This window comes from Carcharodon carcharias, chromosome 4, assembly GCF_017639515.1.
Source record: "Carcharodon carcharias isolate sCarCar2 chromosome 4, sCarCar2.pri, whole genome shotgun sequence".
NCBI lineage: Eukaryota > Metazoa > Chordata > Chondrichthyes > Lamniformes > Lamnidae > Carcharodon > Carcharodon carcharias.
This window is the reverse complement of record NC_054470.1, coordinates 23,600,007-23,623,739: the sequence shown is the minus strand read 5'-3', so window position 1 is coordinate 23,623,739 and position 23,733 is coordinate 23,600,007. Positions and strand designations below refer to the sequence as shown.

General features: G+C 46.4%; 1 protein-coding gene across 1 annotated transcript in view; it reads right to left on the bottom strand.

Annotated features, from left to right (window-relative positions):
- The window catches only part of pcsk5b (proprotein convertase subtilisin/kexin type 5b), a 458,035-nt gene that overhangs the window by 5,783 nt on the left and 428,519 nt on the right, over nt 1-23,733 (bottom strand). The window contains exons 34-36 of the mRNA XM_041185989.1: nt 20,954-21,171; nt 15,500-15,600; nt 5,684-5,867 (exon numbers count right to left, since the gene is read on the bottom strand). Of these exons, the coding sequence (XP_041041923.1) occupies nt 5,684-5,867; nt 15,500-15,600; nt 20,954-21,171 (503 nt within the window). The remainder of the gene's footprint in view (nt 1-5,683; nt 5,868-15,499; nt 15,601-20,953; nt 21,172-23,733) is intronic.

Here is a 23,733-nt window from a genome sequence, read left to right as displayed (position 1 = left end):
TCACAGACAGGGCATCGCAGTCAGGAGGATGCCTCCATCTCTACTGTATGTCTAGGGAGCACCAAGACATAGAGGCAGGGTTAGGAAGGTTTAGTGAAAGTAGTTGCACAGCCTGGCCATGGGTGTTGGTCACTTGTACATACTGTTCACTATTGTCAAAAACTCCTGAGAAAGTCTCCCTCCCTATGTTCTGATAAGCAGTGTTCTTGTCACTCAGATGTGAAACCTTTCTGCAAAAGATAATGGCAGGTGTCTCAGTCCAGGGCCTCTTCCCTGTGCTCTGTGCAGTCTTCAGACCACAGTGATGGTCCGGCCTCACACTCACATTACTGATGCCTGCACCTCAGCGGTGCTGGTCATTGCTGCCAGAATGTAGTGGGCAGGCACCACAGAGTTCCCTCATTCTCTCTGTGTGCTCTCAGCACCTTTAAGGTGGGGCTGGCCCCCATCATACCAGCATCTGCGAATAGTGATGCTGTGCACCAGCTCCTGAAGGGCTGAGGTGCTGAAGGCAGACACAGCACCAGATGCGTCTAACGTTTCATAGTTGCGCCTCAGAGATGGCCCTGATCATGGAGCAGAAGCAAGTTGCCCTCGGCCAGACAGGAGCCAACATTCTCAGAGGCTATGTGAAGATCTATGAACTGTCATCATCCTCCATTGAACGAGCGACTATTTGGGCTGCCACTGCATCTCCATGACAGTAGAATTCTCACAGAGGGTATTGGTGCTGCCATAAGCCTGGCTGGAGTCAAACGTTCACAACTGCGATGTGAGGATCTATGGGGACACCTCACTGCATGTCATCATCATCCTCCACAAATCTGGCAGCTATGAGGGCCTCCCGAGTGCACCTGCCTCGTCTGACCAGTGCAAGAGCCTCATCCCCATCATCGTCACCACCGAGGACCCCCTTACCCTCATTCCCGTCGATGTCCTCTTCATCAGAGGAGATGTGCAGCTCCTTCATCTCCTCCTCAGCCAGCTCCTCTCCCTGTTGCAGCGCCAGGTTGTAAAGGGCACAGCAAGCGATGACGATGCGTGATACCCTCTGTGGACTGTATTGCAGGGCTCCACCAGACCGGTCCAGGCACCAGAACCTCATCTTCAGCATCCTGATGGTCTGCTCCACCAAGTTGTGAGCTGCAGCATGAGCCTCATTATAGCGTCGCTCTGCTGCAGTCTGAGGCTGCTACACGGGTATCATTAGCCAAGTACTCTGCGGGTAGCCCTTGTCTCCAAGGAGCCAACCCTGTAGCTCCTGTGGACCCTGGAAGGCTCCAGAGATCTGTGACCAACTGAGGATGTAGGCATTGTACACAATCCCTGGAAACCATGCACACACCAGCAGGATGCATTTCTGGTGGTTGCATACCAGCTGCACATTCAGTGAGTGGAAGCCCTTTTGGTTGAGCGAGTCCATCGAGTGTAGCAACAGAGACCTGAGCGCCACATGAGTGCAGTCAATCGCACCCTGCAACTGTGGGAATCCCGAGATCAGGGCGAATCCAATGGCCCTTGCATCCTGGCTGTCCCAGTTCCGGGCGAAACGTACAAAGTTGTGCCATGGAGAAGATGGCATCTGTGACCTCATGGATGCATTTGTAGGTGGTGGATTGTGAGATCCCACAGAGGTCACCTGTGGAGCCCTGAAAGGAGCCATTTCAGTGCAGCAGTCATTTTCACAGCCACTGGCAGCGGATGCCCTCCATGTCCCCTTGGCACCAAGACCTGCAGTAAGTGGCAGATGTGAGCCACCAGGTCCCTAGACATGCACAGTTGTCTGCGACACTGGCTGTCAGTCATCTGTAGTAATGGCAGGCAGTGTCTATAGACCCTGGGTGTCACTTGGCACCGACCAGCCATGGCCCTCTGTCACTCCTGGGCAGCATGTGCTGGAGCCCCAGCTGCCCCTTCCTTTGTGCAGCCAGGATCCTCAGTCGCTCCCTCCTCCATCTACTACAGTCTCTGTCGGCCATCAGGCATACAGCTAGGTTACCAGGATCCATGATCCTGATGTGGTCCTCCTGCAGCATGAAAGAGAGAGAGAGAGGTGGTTATTATGAATGTACTTAGCACCTTTCCTAGCCCTGTGACTGCCCCTTAATGCTTCCCGGAGAGTGCTGGTCACCCCTCGGATGGCCAGAGATGAGTGCGCTGCCTGGCTGCCCTGTCAGCCTGTGACATGGGGGACACTGGTCCAGACCAGGATGCTGAGATTGCAAGGGGCTGTGAGGGTCTCCGGCAGTGACTGCTACATGGCCACAGCTCGCGAGCAGATTATACAAGGTGTGCAATCCAACTGCTCCGCGGTCCAATAAAGTGGTGGCGGACTCAAAGTCTGTGCCGGGAGGGGTGGGGGAGCAGGGGCGGGGTAAGGTATGGAGTACTGGGTGGCTCTTTGGTGCTCTGCGTTGCTTGCATAGGTGGGCAGGTTAGGAGCCCAACCCCAGTGGGGTTGACCTGTCTGAATTGCAGCGGTGTGGTCAGTTTACACAGGTGTCCCTAATGCATGGCCACTTCCTTCGCTTACCCTGCCCCCCCCAACCTCAATTGCTCGTGCCTGGGATGCAGCACCAGGGCAGCACTTGCCCCCCCACCCCCACCGACAATGGTCGCCTCTGAGGCTGGACAGCACTTGTCGCTGAACACCTCCCCATCCCCCTCAGCAAGTGGCCTCTGGGACCAGGCATCAGTTGCCCCTGCCCCCCACCCCCCCGACCCCGTCGTCCCTGAGCCCTGTAAACAACGGGCGAGCTGTGGAGAACGCTGTTGCTCACTCACCTCAGTTCCCCCGAAGTGAAGGCACCAAGTGCACATCGCCTGCGTGCTGTTGTGAAACACGACAGCGTGCTTTCCCGCTGATGTGGATGGACGATACGGTGAGGTTCCAAGATCCTGGCGGGACAGCCTTTTAATTATTTGCTGATGTATTACAATTAACTCCCCGCCGACCGACGGCTGAAACCGCGGCCCGCCAATCAGCGGTCTGAGCGGACGATGGCGACCTTCCTTCACACCGTCGTGAGGCAGGCCGCGCCATATTTTCCACGCACACCACCTATCACGACTGCCGCCAGCAGGCTCAGAAAATTCCGCCCTAAGGTCTTCTGGCGCGCAAAGAAAAATTAAAAATTTAAATTCCTAATTGTTACCAAGTTTCTTATGGTGGGTCCTGTACAAAGGGCAATACACACAACCTAGGGTTAAAATCACTTTGGGGTCCAAATAATGTTATCAGGCTTTGCTTTTAAATATTAATGAGTCCCCTGCCTACCTGCAGTGGATGACCTCAAACCTCCGATACAATAGCATGAGTATTGCTGAAAAAGGCATTTTGTTGAAGCTTTTTGTCTTGCACTCATCAGGACAATTGCAAGAATACTAATGTCAGGGGAAGCAACAACTTTATACTATATGGGAAGTGAGTGCTGATTGGTTGGCAAGAGGACCCCAATCAGCACTCTCTTCTCGTACAGTATAAAGTCATTGCTTCCCCTGACATTGGTGTTCTTGCAGTTGTCCTGATGAGTACAAGATGAAAAGCTTTGACAAAATGCCTTAATTCAGCAATACTCAAGTTCTGTATTACTAAATGATTATTTGAAACACTAGGGCCAGGATTTTTCAGTGGGTATGTGGGGGTGGGCCTGACACACTGGTGCATAAAATGATGCACAATGATATCAGATGTGCTTCCCGGCACTGTTGCGCTGTCTCATGGTATTTCGTTCGGCGCGCCCGCGCAGGAGTCAGCTGCGCGTCTGCCGATATTTAAAAGGCTTATTAAAGCCATTAAGGAAGTAATTAAGATAAACTTTGTGCTGCCCATCCAACCTTATGGTAGGTGGGCAGACGGGCCTTTACATTTTTTAGAAAACCTTATCCATGAGCGGGATGAGGTTTCCTAAAGCTTTTATGAATCAAATAAAACATTTATCTGAAATATAAAAACATGTCTCATCTCATGTGACACAGTCACATGTGGGGACATGTTTAATTAATTTTTTTTCCATTTATTTATTTCAATAGTGTTTCAATCTCCCTGAGGCAGCTCCGTGCCTCAGGGAGATCGAGGTGCTCTTTTACACGCATGCCTTAATTTGTCTGCCCGCATAAAATGGTGGTGCGGAGCCGATTGCAGGTGGCGGTCAGCTCCGCGACTGCCCCTACCTGCTCCTGCCAAGCCCGCCCGATGAGGGAAAAATTCAGGCCTAGCAGTTAAAACGGTGGTGGTCATGACGTCTCTGGCATGAAGCAAATAGTACCTGGTCACCATTTTAACTAACTGACTATTCTTGCCAAGCTGGCAGAGTTTATATTTTTCCTTCAGATTTTGAATTTATCCCAATAAATCCATGTTCTGTTTTTTTCAGAATAATATTTGTGAGACATATTATTTCATGGACATTTTAATGACCTTGCTAACTTGAGTTAATCCGTGGTGCTCAAAAACTGTATTGCATTAACCACAAATAAGAGAATGTTTGATGGAGTGCCAAATCTTCCTACTTCTTTGGATTTTTGAGCCTTTTTTACATGTCTTTTCCTGTATGGTCGATCTTGTCCCTTCTATTACTTTTCTGGCACATCTATTTAAGAACAGATAGACAATACGCAATAGAATGAAGAGTTCTATTGGCCCTTTTGATCCTCCATCCCCTCATAGACATAGAACCTGAAGATATGACTCACATAAGGATAGTATTTGAGGGAGCTGAGGTCAAATCCTAAGCAGGCATGTTCATGAAGAAACTAAGGGGTGAATTTTCACCTCCAAAAATGTGAGGGTTAGGGTCAGGTGAGAAGTTAAAACTTTAAAATTCTCAATCCATACTTCCAGGTAAAATGAGGGGGGCAGCTAACCAGTGTCCAGGAGCTGAGCTGGCCCTTTAAATAATGAAGCTTGCAGCCTCATATTTAATTAGTTTTACAGAAATAACCCTGGCCAGCCATGTTTCTCAGGCCTCGGAAATTTAGCAGCTAAAGGGAGTCCAGGACAGCTTTGAGGGAGAGGATAAGTATCTTTATAACACTAACTGTGGGCCAGGAGGAGCATAAGTTCAAGAGCAGGCCCTCCAAGTTTACCCTCTTGTCTTTGATCTGACCCCTTCACACTTAACTACCCTCTCCCACCCCGAGTTCAGGGATTGAACCCTTCCCACCACACTCCCCAGTAGCAGCTGCAGGCTCCCTGCTTGGGGCTGCAGCTTGCTCCAGAGTTCTCCCCACCCAACCAGAAACCAAACCTATCAATGAGATTGACTTCAGGGTGGAAATCATGGTAAGGTAAATATCCATGTGATGGAGTCAAAACTCCACAGCATGTGGGGAAACCTAGACTTTTGGGTTTTCCAATTGGCATTTCACCCTTCCCTTCTCCCTCGCCTCTGCAGCCTGCTTCTGTCAATATCAGGACTTAAAACACTACCAAGCCCTTCTGCCAACACAATGATAGAATCCAGTCAAAAACATTCACTAGGACTCCTTGCAAATTTCCTGGTTATATAAAAAAGTTATAAAATACTCAAAAGCTACCGTTAGGAATCAACACGCTTCTTAATTTTCAATGGGCATGTTAATTGGCTCAATCAGAAATAACTTTTACTTTAGCTGATAAGCAGTTGTACCCATAGATGAATTTTGGCAAGCAATAAAGATTTAAATACGCTAACAGTCTTACCAAATCTCATCTCACAATCACAGCAGTCTTCAACATCTGGCAGAGCGGATCTGCAACAGTTTAAACAATTGCCATCATCGAGATTTAGCAGGAAGCCTAGATGACAATTTGTGCAGTTGTATAGTCCTGGTCCTTTACACTCCAGGCAAGTGTCGTGGCATTTGTCACACGTTATCTCTGGGTCCTAATAAGAAGCATTAGGAAAAAAAAAGACATTAAGAATAATGCATGTCAATTAGTTATAATGTAAACAAACTGCAAAATTTCTGCCTATGCACTGCTTCAGTGTTTTGGTAAATAGAGATTGTTTTAAAAGATTAATTATCGGATCAATACTGTTTATAAATTCTAATTAGTTTCCATTAAAACAATAACAATGAAAATAACATTAAGCAAATCAAGTTGAAGAATGAAAAGGCAAGTTTAGATTAGTTCTGAACCAGTGTTGGACTAATTTTAGCATCAGGTTAGTATAAAGATCTACCCTTCCTTCAATATTTTTCTTAGGGAGACAACATTTCATACTGTCTTCCAAGGTATGCTTTTATTGTATCCTTCTCTAAATCACTTCTTACCAATGAATATTGAGGATTATTCAGATCAAGGTGTGTTTAACATGTGGATGTTTCTTCTCATCTTTCTTCCCTCCATGTATTAAAGGTGAAGGTTAGAATCAAGGGCTTCAACAAGCAGATATTCATATTCAAACTAATACTTTCCAGAGCTTGCATGGATAACTGTAGAGTTGGACTTCTATACTGGTTTAGACCCAGAAGTATTACATTTTGCTGATAAAATAGATTTTGGCTTTATAATCTCAAGATCATATTTTTCATGTCCTTTTTCTGTTGCATCTTGTGATAGTGTATTATCAACGGCCTTGATTTTTATGATCCCTTCCAGTGATATTCATTCCACTGAAAGTTGGTTGCTTTAATCATAAGATCTTCTAAGACTACACTGAAGTGGTCTCTGACAAACTGGAGTCACGGGTTGAAATCAGCCTCGTGGATCTTTGTTGTGTACAATGTTATTTGTTAAATCATTCAAGCTTGAAGAACTTACGTATTGGCCCAGATTTTAGGGTTGTAATGACAGTAAAACTGTTAGTGTTCACTCTCATTATTTTTGATGGCTGCGCACGCACAGTTAAATGTAGGAAATCCAGGGGGAAGCTTTTCTCCCTGTCGGGAGAGCCATTCGGGAACGGGTACGGAGCTGACTGCTGCCCGTGATAAGGCCCGCCCAGCGTGGAATGCGGCTCCTGAGGATAGTAGGTGTAGGTGGGCGGTGGTGGGAGTGCAATAACTGCCAGGTCCAATGGCGACCCGCAGCCTGTTCAAATAGCACGCAGACAGCCTTGCAAAGGCTGTTTATCATGGCCAACAGAAGGGCTCCCCACAGAGCTGCTGGTGAGCAGGCCAGGCAGGAGGGTGGGGCAGTGGCGCACTGTGCCCCTCGCTTTTCCAGCGAGTGCCTAGCTGCCCTCCTGGAGTAAGTGGCAGCATGGGGGGGCAATCCTCGTTCCTAGGGACGAGAGGAGGAGGCCCCTCCACATGACCAAACGTGCCTGGGAGGAGGTGGCGGAGGTGGTGAACCCCCGCGACGTGGTGCGGCACACCTGGATCCAGTGCCGCAAGCGCTTCAACAATCTCTTGCACTGTGAAGGGTATCATGTTGGCATTGGTCACGTAACTCAACAGGTAGACTTTCTCCCCACTCACCTCCCCCCCCTGCCCCTCCCCACCCACCCCAACTCTGAGTGCAGTTACAGCATTGAATCATTAACGGCGTGTCCCTCGCTGGGTGGGCCAGCAGATATTGCCCATGCCTAGTTCACCCTGAGAGGGTTGTGCTGAGATGGGTTCTGCACCCACAGCAATGTACTGTTTTGGGGGCAACCTCAGGTTCTGTACCTAAGCGCAGGGCTGAAACTGCAAAAACATATCAAAGTCAGACTGCTGACATGCTGGGATGGGAACTTCCAGGTGGCGGGGCACCCATCCATCTGCTGTCCTTGACGTTCCACATGCTTGTATGTCCTTGCTTTGCAAGGTTAGACCGTGTGGTGGCAAATATGATGGAGGCAGCGTGTGGGCAAGGGGGGTCGGCCCTGGCTTCTTGGTGTCAGTGTGCAGCAGCTGCAGAGTCGATTCACTGGAGCCCTGCAATGTCTCACTGAGGTGGGGGTGGCAGGGATGTGATGGGAATCCAGGTACAGGATTTTCAGGAGAAGACCACACACAACACCGCCGAGCGGATGCGGACTGGAGGAGGCCAGGCCCAGTTGGCCATAATCGCCAGATACGAGCAGGAAGTGATGGAGCTGGAGAGGTGCCATGCGCCCAGGTCCACTGGTGGCGATGAGGCTGGGGTGCCATGAGGAGATAAGATTGCTGTGCACTGAGGTCACCATGTATGTCCCAGCAGCCATCCCATTGTTGAATGTTCAGTGATTGAAGCTTCCAACGTGGGTTGTCATTTGATCATGGAAGGATGAGCACATACTGATCGGGGGGACAGGGATGCACATTGACATTGTCTCCACTTGAATTAATCAAACGGCCTTTCAGCATCACCGGAGCAGAGCCAGGAGGAGGAAGCAGAGGGGTCACCTCTCACCCCTGAGGACCCAGAACAATTAGAATCACCAGCATCACACCATCTCTGCCAGGCAGGCACCAGTGCAGATACTAGCACCTTGGTGGGAATTAGATCATCGGCTAGTGTCCCGGGGCACAGTGGTGAGGGCACTTCACACTCGCTTGAGGTGCGGGCAGAGACAGAGAATGCTCATGGCGCCGGCAGTCGGAGTACTGCTGGGGACCAGGAACATGCTCAGTTCGTGGCTGATGATGGGCCTCTGGAGTCATCTGTGAGGCAGCAGATGCTGGAAGTCCAGCAGGATCTGCAGGAGGACCCAGCAGAGATACATGAGGCGATGTGTGGCATTGGGTCTCCGTGCTGAAGGAGTCCACACAGAGCATCACCAATGCAATGACCCTCATGGCTGAGCGCCATGCCTCCTTCATGGAGAGAATGGCGACTCTCATGGATAGGCTCATCCAGGAGAACAATCGGGGCCTCCTGGGGCTGCATTGCAAGCCCTCACAGCGACATTGACCTCAACTGGTCAGTGCCAGTGTGGGAGATGGATTGGGAACCAAATCTCCCAGCTAGGTGTTCATCCATCAGTGGTGAGCAGGGATGTCCGAAGCACCTTCACCTTGGCGCAGGAGCTGCCTGTCGTCTCTGCGGGCTCCTTTCAGGGCACCCTGGATGAGGGTAGCAGCTTTTCTGCCAGTGACCGTGGGATCTGATGAGGCTGCGGCGACTGGGGAGATGCCAGCCGTGGAACTGGCCGTTCCCTCCCAGTCAGGCCCATCAAAGGCTCCACGGGCCAGAGGACGCCTGCCAAGGTCATCAAGGCCAACAGGACAGCAGAGTGAGCAGGCTGTCTCCAATCCCAGTGCCAGCAAGAGGGGAGCACCTAAATGTAGCACCCGAAAATGTAAACTTAAGGCACCTTAGGCACACCACAGGCTTCTCACTGGTGGTTTTACGTTGCCCTATTAGTTGATGACAAGTTGGTGTGATGCTGAACATCTTTGCATTCAGTTTCCTTTCTGCTTTATCTTGTTAATTTGTTAAATGTTTATATGTGAGCATGGCTCAGGGTGATTCCTTACTTCTGCAGGTGGACGGGAACGCAGGATGTTATGAGGGAGTTGCTTGTCTTTGAGTTTTATTGATAAGGCACATAGTTAATGTTCCTAACCAGGCAGATGTTGCTCTCAGGTATTGAGTCTGAAGCCTGCAGCCCTGGCATGTGTTGGAGGTCCAAATGTGGTGGGCTAGCTGAAGGTTCTTTGGATTAAAGCCTCCCGGATGTCTTTGCTTCTCTGGAGGTTGCCCAGGTCAGCGTCCACCCTCTCAGCATTCTCCTGTATGTGCTCATCCTCGGACTCACTACTGGACTCATTGTGTGCAGCCGGAGCATCTGCTTCTTCCAGATCTTCTTCCTTCACTGCATCACCCATTTCCAGCACCAGATTGTGGAGAGCGCAGCTTGCAACCACTATCAGTGACACACAATCCGGGGGGTACTGGAGTGTGCCCCCGAACGGTCCAGGCATCGAAAGCACACCTTGAGAAGACCGATGGCTCTCTCCACCACAGCCCTTGTGGTGCCCTGGCTCCTATTGTACCGCTGCTCAACTTCTGTTCTTGGATGACGGAGAGGCGTCATGAGCTACCTTCTAAGAGGATAGCCCTTGTCACCCAGCAGCCATCCATCAAGCAGGGCTGCAGCACTGAAGAGCCCCGACACCTGGGAGTGTCTGAGGATGTAGGCATCGTGGAGCTGCCTGGGTACCTTGCACAGACTTGTAGAATCTGCATCTTGTGATCACACACTATCTGCACGTTCATGGAGTGGAAGCCCTTCCTTTTGATGAAGGCACCGGGCTCACCTGCTGGCACCTTGATGGCCACATGTGTACAATCTATAGCACCCTGGATGTGGGGGAAGCCAGCAATGTCCGTGCAGCCTCTGGCTCGCTGTGTCTGGCTGGCCTCGTCCCAGTCATAGTGAATGAAGGTCAATGCCTGTCTGAACAGAGCGTCTGTAACCTGCTTGACACAAGTGTGGACAATTGATTGGGAGACACCGCAAAGATCACCCACCGAGCCCTGGAAAGAGCCAGAGGCATAGAAGTTGAGGGCAGCCGTGGCCTTCATTGCCACTGGCATTGGGTGCCCACTCACATAGTTGATGCAGAACCCAGGGCCTATCATCTGACAAATGGAGGTGACTGTCTCCCTTGAGAGACGGAGCCTCCTTCGGCACTGCACCTCAGACATATTGAGGTAGTTGCTTCACCGCCTGTAAATTCTGGCAGCAGGATAGTGGCGCCTTCTGCAGCCCCTTCCACCTTGGACTTTCTGTTGGCCCTGCACCCCTTGTGCCTGCGTGTGTCCTCCCAAAGGTGGCTCCCCTGGAGGCTGAATGTGGACTTGTGGCCTCCTCCCTCTTCTGGCTCTCCCTTCCTCTTCAGAGGAGGTGCCTCCAGTGGACAGCACAACTCCCATTCCCAGGGTAAGGGAAGGCTTCCTGAAACCAGCAAGGCCCCAAAAATGATGCTTACTCCAGAGTTCTGAACTGGAGCATGTTACTCCTGTCCAAACAGCTGTGAACAGTTTTGAAGTATTCCTGCTCACACAGGCAAGTAGCATAAGTTTAAGCATTAAATGCCTGACAAATAACACTTGCGACCCCACTCGCCCCTCATATCCTGCCCATGGATGAGGTTTATACAAATGTGTCTACCCACCTGCCCGTTATGCCCATGCAATGACCTGAAGATCACACGGGCCCTGAAAAATCAGTGTCAGTTACTGGCTCAAGGGCCTTAAGTGGCCTGTTAATTAATGGCGGGCGTGCATCGGAGAACATTGCGCACCCGCCCACCAAAATATTGCGATGGCACGTGGTGACATCGGGACACTCACCTGATGTCACCGTTAGTCATTTAACGCATCAGCGTGCGGGGCCCATCCTCACACGCCGACATGAAAATTCTGGCCCAGAAGTCGCTGTCGGCAACATAATGCAAGGTTGAAGTCCTCACAGATAGAAATCAATTAGACATCAATGACTTGATGTAAACATCTGTTTTTTATGCTACTATTCTCGCTGTAAAAACCCTCGAAATAGTTATGCCTTGTTGAATAAAGCGTGCCTGGGTTTTTAAAGATATACTGTAAAAAAATCATAATTACTGCTGAACTACCTCGCTGGCCCTCAAAAACTAATTTCAAATTGTGGAATGTCAAATTTCTCCATTTAATGACAAAACCCCATAGCTTTTTAAAATTTTTCTTAAAAATTCAAGTTTGTAAATGACATTTCAGCACTGTTGTTACACCAATGACTGCAAAATATGGGCAATTATTTACAAATATGCCCAAGTGTTGAAATAGCCGAATCAGACAATAGGGCCAAACTTTTAAAGGCAATCATTTGTTAATGTAACGGTTTATATTGATGAATCTGTACCAAATAAAAGTGATAAAATCAGCAATAATGCCTACTTATAATTTAATCCGATGATGTTGTGAACTGTAACATGTGCTGTGGCACTGTACAAACTCAAACAAAACTCTAAACTGGATGGAACAACATCAGAAAATTACGAAGGAAACTCAGCTTTCAAAATATGTCTGTATTTCAAGAATTCACGGGCATAGTTGCAATTAAAATAAATAGATAAGACAAATGATTTATGTCTGGTTTTGAAACATTACTAAAAGACAATAAATGAATACCAGCAGAGTGACATAGAGCATGGGGTATCATTAGGTTAGAAGAAAATCGTTACAGAAATCTTTCTTTTAATTACCCAGAGTATGGAAAAGTGACTGAGGAGCTACAGAATAATATGGGGCAGGAGTTTTTTACCGAGCTGGCAGGCGCGTGCCCAATCCGCTCTAGCGTAAAATGACGGGCGATGACATCAGGCGAGCATCCCAATGTCATTGTGCATTCACGCGATATTTCAATCAGCTGGCGCGCACGGGAGTCGCTAACACACCCGCAGACAATTAAAAGGCCATTAGCACTGTAATTGATTTACATTTTTTGCTTCCCGTCCAACCTTACGGTTGGCGGGCAGGCTAAAAGGCCTTTAGATTTTTTTGTGACACCTCATCAACGGGCAGGATAAGGTTTCGATCCGTCATTAAAAAAAATATTTTTTTAAATTTCATCCTAATTTCTAACATGCCGCTGCTCATGTGACAGACTCACATGAGGGGACATGTTTTTTAACATTTCAAAAATCTTTATTTTTAGTTGTCAAAATTCTTCATCTCCCAGAGGCAGCCCTGTGCAGCTCTTCCTGCACGCATGTGCGAACTTGCGCTCTTGCCCTCGTCCCCACCCCCCACCACAGGCAATTCTGAGCGCTAAAACATGTGTTTCACACTGGCGGGCCTTAATTGACCCACCAGCGTGAAATCACGGTCCGGCCCCGATTGCGGGTGGCAGTCAGCTTCCCAACTACTCCTGCTGACCCCCACCCTGGAAAAAATCCAGTCCATGAAGAAGTGCTAATGTCAGTGCCAGTTTTCAATATCCAGTACTAGTTTAATTTAGACATCATATCTGGAAAGTGATTGTTTATTAGGAAATATCAGAGAAACCATCCCTAGCTGAAATGTTTTAGATTATTTGAAGAAGGAATGACAATTTTGATTTCAAGGAATTATTATTGTGCCAATGACTGATGAATAAAATGTTTGCAGAAATATATTGGTTCCATTTTGGTCTATATCAATTGGAACCATAATGCAGCTTAGGGGCAATGCATAGATTCCACCTTTTGCTCACTTGTGGGGCAATATATAATGGAGGTGACAAGAGTCTCACCCACAAGCTGGAGAGCCGGCAAGAGCTTCCTTTTAGGAGGGCCTGCCACATAGACAGCCACTCAGGCACTTAACTAGACAGAGGCAAGTCTTCCTCTGGATCAAGGATCCCAGGGGAGGAAATTATGCCACTCCCGAGAGCTGTCAGCCAGTCAGGGGCCAGCAGAGGTGCATTGCTTGGCAGCACAACCAGAGAGACGGTGGCTGCTTCTAGAGGCCCAGGATTGATGAGCAACCCAGGCCACAGTGAGTGATGGTAGGAAGCGGGTCATGGATAGGGGTCACGAGGGAGAATGGAGGGATGTCAGCAGCAAGGGCAAGGGTGGCTCTCAAACAAACACCCGCGTTCCTGATGCTGGGTTCCTCAATCAGGCACTGGGTGCCTTTGAACGAGGGACACCTCCCCACTCCCCCGGAAGCCTGAAATCAACCCCGACAGATTCTTCTTCAGGCAAATACACAGACAGATGATCAGATTGACTTGTTGAGTAAATGTGGGTCAGATCCAATTAAGAGTCTCCAAAGTGCAGTCCTAAGTTAACTGATCACATCTAGAACAACAATGGAGGTGCCATAATTAGTATCAAGTTTCCTTAGACAAGGAACAAGATTCATCATCTTGTGGCAAAGTTCAGGGACTTCATACTTCACTGTAGCAGCTTCAATCCTTGGCTAACTTAGTAAGTAATATGGCCTGGATTTTCACTTCCGAGGCAGGTGCGCAGAGCCGGGAAATTTCCTGGTTCGCCACATTCACCTCAGGAAAATGTGCTCCAAATGGTGGGCTGTTCGTTCTGGAGGTGCAGGTGCAGGATGGAGTTGGGCCTTTCACTCCTAACCATAGTTGGAGGCAGCCACAGGGGCCGCTGAGTGCCGAGGATGGCTGCTTAATCTTTCCTTATGCATTTGTCTTCAACGCTCACACCCCCTCAACCCAAACGCACATCCCGTGTCCATACATGCCAACTCATGCCTGCCCCCAATGGACTATCACACTCTCCATGCTAACCCATAGCCCCTACCCACCTCCATGGCTTTTGATAGGCTGAATGCCAAATTAGTGCCAACTCATGCCAACACATGACTCCCCCACCCATCCCCATGGTCATATATAGTCCCAAAGCCAGCTTAGTGCCAACTCATGCTACTAACTACCCTTGTCCCTACACCCTTCATGCCAACTCATCCAGTGTTCACCATGGGCATACCTCAGGAGCCATGTTGAGATGAAAAAATAAAGTTAAGTATTTATTACACACTTCACTATGTTAAAAAGAAACACTCATTCATGAAAGCCCATTCAATATATTTAAATCCCCTCAAGTACTTAATTCCATTTAAATCATTTAATAACCTCTAATCCTTTAATAATCTCTTTGAGCTGTCAATCAAACTGTGATTTTAAAGTTCCCCATTGTGATAATCATGGGTTATGGAAAGCAGTCAAACATGTATAATGCTATAATTATAGCATTAGGGTTATGTCAACAAACAGTTATTGAAACTGCTAGAACAGATTTTTTTTTCAACTCTCCCAGACACTGTTAAGCAGTTTTTACAATTTTTAAGGGACTGGCTATTTAACTTACCTGACAGATTAATGAATCCTGAAACAAGATTAACTGATCTATAATTTTCTGCCTTATCCATTTACCAATTCCTGAACAGGAGTATTACTTATATCACCTTGCTCATTTCTTGGTACAATCTCCATTTAGGTGCACAATAACCTAATACCACTGCTAATTGTGATCCTGACTCTTCACTGTGTCAGTTTGAATACCATATATATTTTACTACATACTTGGAGCTTTGTTTAAAACAGAAGGCAAAGCCCATATTTTAAAACTGTGTTCAGAAAAGATAGAGTGAGACAGCTATATTAGTTATGTTATTAGTTATTAGTTAGTTACTTCAGTTATGAAGATAAATTGGAGAAGTTGGAACTGTTTTCCCTGGAGAAAAGAAGGATGAGAAGGTTTGATAGAGGTATCCAAAATCATGAGGGGTCTGGGCAGAGTAGATAACAAGAAATTGTCTCCACTTGTTAAAGGATTGAGAACGGAAGGGCACAGATTTAAAATAAGTGGCAAAATAAGCAAAAGTGACACAAGGATTTTTTTTTTCATGTGGCAAGTGGTTAAGACTTGGAATTTACTGCCTGAGGGAATGGTGGAGGCAGGTTCAATTGATGCTTTCAAAAGGGAATTAGACAGTCATCTAAAAAAGAGGAATGCACAAGGTTACAGGGAGAAGGTGGGAGAATGACAATAAGTAAGTTGTTCATTTGAAGAGTCGGTGCAGACACAATGGGCCAAATGGCCTCCTTTGTGCTGTAACATCTCTATGTTCTGTGTTTCTCTGTAATAGTCAATTTGTGTTTATTACCTCTGATAGCAGGTATTCCCCAGCAAAACACTGAGAACTGCAGATACTTCCAACCATCCTGAAGCCCCAATAACAGGAAGTACATCGAATAGGTCCTTTGCCTGGAAAAAAATAGAATTTGTATTGTCAGTGAGCCAGATGAACTCCTGGCATACATTTGAAATGAATTCTGTGCCTAACTGAAAATTCAATAAGAGACTTCAAATATGCCCATGTGGATCTATTGCTGCCTAAACAGGGTTAAATGATTTTGGGTTTGGATATATCTGTCCATTTTTTAAAAATGGTAGCACACAGGTAAATGCATTTGCTGCTCTCTTACCAAGATAGGCATTACATTGCAAAGGAATATGAAAGCAGAAAGTTGCGACCAGGAAATAGATGACACCCTAAACAACTACATGGAAAAGCAACAAACATTTTTCAATTGTCCACAAATCATTTATGTTTTCACCTGTTAGTTTGTTGGAATTTTAGTTCAGTCAACTTGAGAACTGTTTCTGAGCTATGACTGCTAATGATTTTAAGAAGGCATGTGCTCGAGCCTATCTTATCCAGGTCATGTTTTGGTTTTGATTTTGTGAAGATAGAATCTAAAATCAAATGCTCTTTCATAGCACATCCTTTCACAATTAAATAATTTTTATATAATTAGCAGTTTGTTTGTCTACACCTGAGGAACAGGATTATAGAACCAGATCAATAGCAACAATGAGGCAAACCCCACAAATCAATGTTAATTTGAATTTTGATGGGCCTGTCAGCTTAAGCAAAATCAAATTCATCTGAATTTATTTTAAAAAGGTTGTTTTCTGGCTATCAATTTCAAACTTTGCTGTTGACATCTTTGGAAGAATAGTAATTGCAATCTTAGTGCTTTGATTGTCATGGCTTTGCGTCAATACAAACAGGGTCTGTTTTCTCATCACGACCATCAACTCATGGATCAAAGGCAAGATTTTCCTTCAGCGGTCACCAAACCATTGTTGGGACCGTTTCTAGGCCTCGACCACCGCCCCCAAACCCACCACCCACCCCACCTCCGGATTAGAGTGTGGGGAGTGGGAGTGTGGGTGAACTTAGTCACAGCCCGCAATCTTTGTAAAGGCAGGCTGCTAACTGGTTGGAGGGTGGTTTGGAACATAGGAGCAGGAGTAGACCATTCAGCCTATTGAGTCTGCTCCACCTTTCAGTATGATCATGGCTGATCATCCACATCAATGCCTTTTACCAACACTATTCCCATATCCTTTCATGTCATTGGTATTTAGAATCTGTCAATCTCTGCTTTAAACGTACTCAATGACTGAGCTTCCACAGCCCTCTGGGGTAGAGAATTCCAAAGATTCATAGCCCTACGAGTAAAAAAATTCTCCTCTTCTTGATCCTAAATGGTTTCCCCCAGGGGTGGGATTTTCCACACTCGCCCGCCACTGGGATCTTCCGGTCCCTGAGCAAGTCAATGGATTTCTGGCTGGGGTGCTGTCTCGCCTGCGCCAGGTCCTGCCCACGACGGGGTCACAAAATCCTGGCCCATGTCTCATTCTTCAAAAGTCTAGAGATTACAGGCCCAGTTTCCACAATCTTTCTCCATAGGACAGTCCCGCCATCCTGGGAACAAATCTGGTGAACCTTCGTTGCACAACCTCTATGGCAATAATACCCTTCCTAAGGTAAGTAGGCCAAAACCGCACACAGTGCTCTAAATGCAGTCACCAAGGTTCTCTAAAATTGAAGCAAAACTTTGCTATTCCTGTACTCAAATCCTCTTGCGATAAAGGCTAACATACCAATAGCCATCCTAATTGTTTGCTGCACCTGCATGTTAGCTTCAGTGACTTATTGATGAGGGCGCTCAGGTTTCTTTGTACATCTACGCTTTCTAATTTCTTACTATTTAAGAAATACTCTGCACATCTGTTCCTCCAAGGAAAGTGGATAACTTCACATTTTTGCACATTATTTTCCATCTGTTGTGTTCTTGCCCACTCAGAAATCCTCTTGAAGCTGCTTTGCATCTTCCTCACAACACACATTCCCACCTAGCTTTGTGTCATCCACAAACTTGGAAATATTACATCTGGTCCCCACATCCAAATCATTGATTTATATTGTAAACAGCTGGGGCCCAAGTTCTGATCCCACTAGTCACAGCCTGCCAAGGCGACAATGACCTGTTTATTCCTACTCTCTGTTTTCTGCCTGTTAACCAATCCCTAAGTATATTACCTCCTATCCCATGAGCTTTAATTTTGCTAATCAACCTCCTGTGGGGGTCTTTATCAAAAGCCCTCCGAAAAGCCAAGTATACTATGTTCACTGTTTCGCTTTTTCAATTCTGTTAGTATCATCCTCAAAAAACTCCAACAAGTTCATCAAAGATGATTTCCTATTCATAAATCCACGTTGACTGTGCCCAATCAGATCATTATCATCCAAATGTCCATTTATCACATCCTTTATAACAGATTCTAGCATTTTCCTTACTACTGATGTAAGGCTAATGGGTCTGCAGTTGGGTGGTCATTTAGCAGCCATGGGTGTAGGAATGGGGGCAGGACTGTTGAAGTGTGAGCCCCATTTAAAGACATCACTGCAGCCATTATTGTGGCTGCTGTTTGAGTAAAAAATGAAGCTAAAGGGATTAAGGAAGAAAGGCAGAGTCCTTGCATTGAGGCAGGGTGCCCTTCAATTCTCCAATGCTGACCTGGAGGTCTTCGTTGGAGGCAGTGAGGGAGGAGTGAGGTCCTGTTTCTGGAAGGTGGAAGGAGAAAGCCACCCAGTGAAACTAAGCTGGCATGGGTTGAGAAGGCTGAGATGGTCAGTAATCAGACCGTGGTGCAGAGGAATTGGCTCAGGATGGAAAATATTCAATGACATTCTTTGTTCTAGCAAGGTGAGTGCAATGCCTGGACCTAATGACAAGCCCCTGGGTATTCAGCCTCCAGCAGGCACACCAACTGAGGAGCTGCAAGCTGCTCCTGAATATGGGAAGATTGTATGCCCAGGGAACCTAAAGACCCCTCAGCAAGGCTCAGAGCCATAGTGCTATTGAGGACTTGTCAGCACTGATACATGTACATGAGACTGAATACTGGTCAAAGAGGCCACAGTGTTATATCTCTGTCTCTTGTCCTTGCAGGAGAAAAGGGCTCCCAATGCCAGAAAGAGGGCTCTGCCAGGAGGAAGAATGCCTCATCACTACATTGTGACTACGACAGAGTAGAAGGCCATGGAGATTGAAGGGTGGTCCCGCAGGAGCAAGTCGGAAAAGGGGAGATGGACATTCTTGTGGAGAAAATGAAAAGATAATGCAATCTGTAGATGAAGGGGATGGGGTGCACTCTCCATCTGACAACATGCCAAAGACTCAGCAGCATTGGCAAACCTCAGCACTGCAGAGGCTTCTGCTTTTAAAGGCTAGTTCTCCTGGTCTCTTCTTATGTCTGTCATAGGTTCTAACATGATGGAGCAATGCCTGAGTCCTGTCACAGCACGAGGGCACTCTTAAGGAGCAGAGACAGCACAGCCAGCATGTCAAACTTTACAAGCACCCCCTCATCAGTACAGATACAGGCATATCAATCGATCCTCAACTGCACTTGGATAGGGTGTCCCTGGGTGATGAGTATGGCACTGCTGTATAGGAGCAGTGTGAGAGACAGAGGCAGCTTTGGAAAGTCCCCCTTGGAGGATGGAGGACAGACATAGTCCTGCTCAGCTGAGCACAGATGCAGGGCCTCAGAAGTCATAAGAAAGGAGGCGCTATTTAAATCTGGAGCAACAGATGTTCACCCACATATTAGAGTTTCCTGAGGAAGTGCAGGGTCCTGGGCTGAGAATGGAAGAACCAATTCAGCTAATGCAAACTACCTGACTGAGGGCTTTGAGCCAATGAGCTCCTCCATTGCGAGAGGGGCCAACCTCATGGAGAGCCAAATACGGTAGTACTCAGAGTAGTGGACACAGGAACTGCACACTGACGTGCACAAAATGTATGCCACACTCTGTAGCATGGACCAGTCAGGGCACTTGTGGCACAGAGATGCTTGAAGTTGATGCCATTTGGGTCCCAGCTGGTGGTCCCATCCAGCCATCCAGAGCATCAGCCAAAGTCTAAGGTAGTCACCAAGGAGAATGGGGGTGTTACCTCCTCATCGGACACCATCATCACTGGCCTCCTGGCCCCTCTGACTGAGGGAAAATCTATGCAGCAGGGCCCACTGGCTGAGGCTGTGTCTGAATTGTAGCCAGTGCAGCAGTCACTACGCCCCCACTGGCACCTCCATGATGAGGCTGGCTGCCATGTGCACCTCAGCTGCAAACTGAGATAAATGAGCAGGATGCCTCCTCTGAGGTCACAATGCAAGCTCTGTGTAGAAGTGGCCAAAAGTGGAGGCCACCGTCTCAGCAGAGCACGAAGTGGGTCACCAGGGATTGCCATACCTGTAAATGTGCATTTTCTTAACTTTCTGAATGCACTGTAAATATTAACAAATGACCCCAGAGGTGTGAGCTTCCATTCTTTAATGGTGACACTGGAAAAGAGGAATGAGGTGGGTGAAAGGATGCAAAGGTTCTTGAAGGGAGACATTGAGATCCCTGGACTGATCTGCATTGTTCATTGGCGGTAAGCTGTGTCTGCAATGGCAATGGTCCCACAGGCAGCTCGAAGTGAAGTGATCATGCCATCCCCCCAAGTTAAAAGGGCTCAGCTGAGAAGTACCTGGATCCTTGACATCTATGGCACCCTGACAAGACCCTTGAGTCCAGCCCAGAGTCTGACCACCTCCCTGTTCTGTATCTTCCTCCTCCTCCTCCTCGTCTTCCTCCTCCTCTTCCATTTGTTGTCTCTTGTAAAAATCACACCTGTCTGATGTATCCTGAGCTATGCCTATCTTTGCTTGTGTAACTTGTGTAAATCCACATAAAACTCTCAAAAGAAAAATACCACAGATGTTGGAAATACTATCATTAAGCATGCTGATAAGTAGTGGTGCGTGATGAACAGATTCTACCTTGCAGAACATAAACTGTCCAATTACTCCTCATGCCTCTCCATGGGCCATAGTCCCCAACACTGAACATTAATTGTGCTTCTCAGCCTGGAACTGACCTCATCTCCTCTGGTGATCTTCCCAAACAGACACTTTTGCCCCTGTCCACCACTCCTTTCTGCTATTAATTCTGTTTCACCAGTGTTCTTGTTGACAATTTTGCACACCTTTGGATCAATGCTTTTGACTGCCTTGATGAATGAAAAGCTCATGAAGCTCAGTTTTCTCTTGTGCCAAACTCACCTTTTCCATCACCATCTTAATTTTTCTATAAAGTCAATTTTTTTCCCCAAAGAGAGAGACTCGTATTCATATAATGCCTGAGAATGTCAACTTAGATTATATGATCAAGGTTTTAAGTAGTGCTTGACTCTCTGACCGTAAGTCTTAAACTTACCATCACAGGCTTTACAGCTAGGGTGGCACCGTTCACAAGTCTGTTCCCACTTATCTTCGTAGTATAGTTCTGGACATGAGCGATAGCATCTGTTTTGCAATTTCATCAGGAAATGATCTTCCTGACAGCTCAGACATTCTGCATCGCCTGGACCCCAGCACTCTTTACAGCTTGTGTGACAGTTTTCACAAACTCCAGCTGATACATTTGCAAAACGCCTAAAACAAATGATGTGTGGTAATAAGTTTCTTGTTTACAACATAAAAAGCACTTTTATTCCTTTTGAAATATTTTATTACAAGGTCGGGGAGAAAAAGTGCACAGGTCAATAATTGTCAAATGGAAGCTTTTTTTTAAAATTATGATCATCTTGAATTTGATTTTAACCATAACAGCTTTCGTTTTTGCTCAACAGAGAATTGTTAAGGAAACAGATCTGCTCAAGTACAGTAAGCTGAAGAATGTAATACAACAAGTCACTGTCAGCTGATGAAACTAATAGGAAACGTTTCCATTAATGTTTAAACATTCAACAGTAAGTCATGCTCCTGACGGTGAAAATATGCAATTATCTACTCCCTATTAGAGAACATATATATTCTCACAGCATCAAAACTTATGGGAAGGCTTTAAAAATAAACAGGAATTATAATTAACAAAGTTCTATATAGAATTGAAACATTTTAAGAAATCAAGCTCAAATAGAAAAGGCATAAAATATTCATAAAGGAAGGAAAATATAAACAAACATAAAACAACTCACAACAACTGGCACACAAAGGAACAAAGGTTACATAATACTAGGGACATGATCATAATACAGCTGTACCCTGCCCAAGATTGGAACAGAGCAAACTGTCTACACAAAGTGGAGGAATTAAACCCACACCTAAAGTTATGTGCATCACTACAAAATGTGAGAAACTGAAGCATCCAGTTCATTAATACTTTCAGAGTCAGTGGGGCTCAGCAATTTCAATGTAATTACTTGCATCAATTTTCATCTGTTAATAACAATAACAGATGAAAATTGGTGCAAACAATTGTAAAGTTAAGCACATAGGCATGGAACTTGCTCTGTGGGGTGAGAAAGGAAAGGGGATAGGGAAAGGGGAATGGGAATGGGAATGGGAAAAGGGAAGGGAAAGGAAAGGAGAAAAGGAAGGCAGCAATGTGATGATGACCAGACATCCTGTTTTTGGGATGTTGGTTGAGGGATAAATATTGGCCAAGGTACTACGGATAACTGACATTCTGTTCTTTGAAATAGTGCCATGGAATCTTTCACATCCACCAGGCTAGGCAGATGGGGCCTCATTTCAATGCTTCATCTAAAAGACAACAACTTATATTTTCTTTAGTGCAATTGAAACGTCCCAAGGTGCTTCACAGGAGCATTATAAAACAAAGTATGACACTGAGCCACATAAGGAGATATTAGGTCAGATGGCCAAAGCTTGGGTCAAAGAGGTAGATTTTAACAGGTGTCTTAAAGGAATAAAGCGAGGTAGAGAGGTGGAGAGGAGAAGGGAGGGTATTCCAGGCTGAAGGCATGGCCACTAACGGTGGAGCAATTAAAATTGGGAATGCACAATTGGCCAGAATTTGAGGAACACAGGTATCTCAGGCAGCTGTGGGGCTCAAAGAAATTACAGAGACAGGATGGGGAAAGACCAAGGGGGAATTGAAAACAAGGATGGGAATTTTAAAATCAAAATGTTGCTTGATTAGGAGCCAATGAAGGCCAGTGAGCACAGGGTAGATAGGGGAATAGCACTGCTGTGGGTTAAGACACAAGCAGCTGATTTTTGAATGACCACAAGTTTACAGAGGGTAGAATGTGGGAGACCAGCCAGGTGTGTGTTGGAACAGTCGAGTCTAGAAATAATGAAGGCATGATGGAGGGTTTCTGCATTAGGTGAACAGAGATGGGCAAAGTCAAATGATGATACACAGGTTTTAGAGATGTCACAAATATGAGGACAGAAGCTCATCCCAGGTTCAAATGTGACACTGAGGTTCCGAACAGAATGGCTTAATCTCAGACTGCTACCAGCAAGAGGGATGGAGTTGGTATTGAGCCAGTGGAGTTTGGAACAGTGAGAGAAAACAATGGCTTCAATTCTACAGATATTTAACTGGAGGAAATTTCTGCTCGCCCACTACTGGATGTTGGTTAAACAGTCTGATAATTTAATAACAGTGGAGAAGTCAAGAGGAGTGGTGGTGAGGTAGAATGGGTTGTCGTCAGCATACATGTGAAAACTAACATCGTGCCTTTGAATGATATCACAAAGGGGCAACATGTAGATCAGAAACAAGTGGGGGCCAAGGAAGGATTCTTGGAGGACACCAGAGGTGACAGTGCGGGAGCAGAGAAGCCATAGCAAATGAGTCTCTGGCTATAATTTGATAGATAAGGATGTAACAATATGAGAGCAGTGGCACCCAGCACAATGGAGATTCATTGGAGAAGGATGGTGGCCATGCCTTCAGCTACCTAGGCTCTAAGCTCTACAATACCCTTCGTATGCCTCTCCATCTCTCTACCTCACTTCTTTGAGATACCCTTTAAAACTTACGCCTTTGATCAAGCTTTTGGTCATCTGACCTAATAGCCCCGTGTGTGGCTGGGTGTTGTGCTTTGTTTTATAATGCTCCTGTGAAGCACCTGCTTTACACTGTAAAGATATCATATAAGTTGTTATTGAGGTTGTTGATTCACAAAGTGAACTATTAACATCCACTAGTAGGAAGCATGTGCTCTACCAATAGCCTTC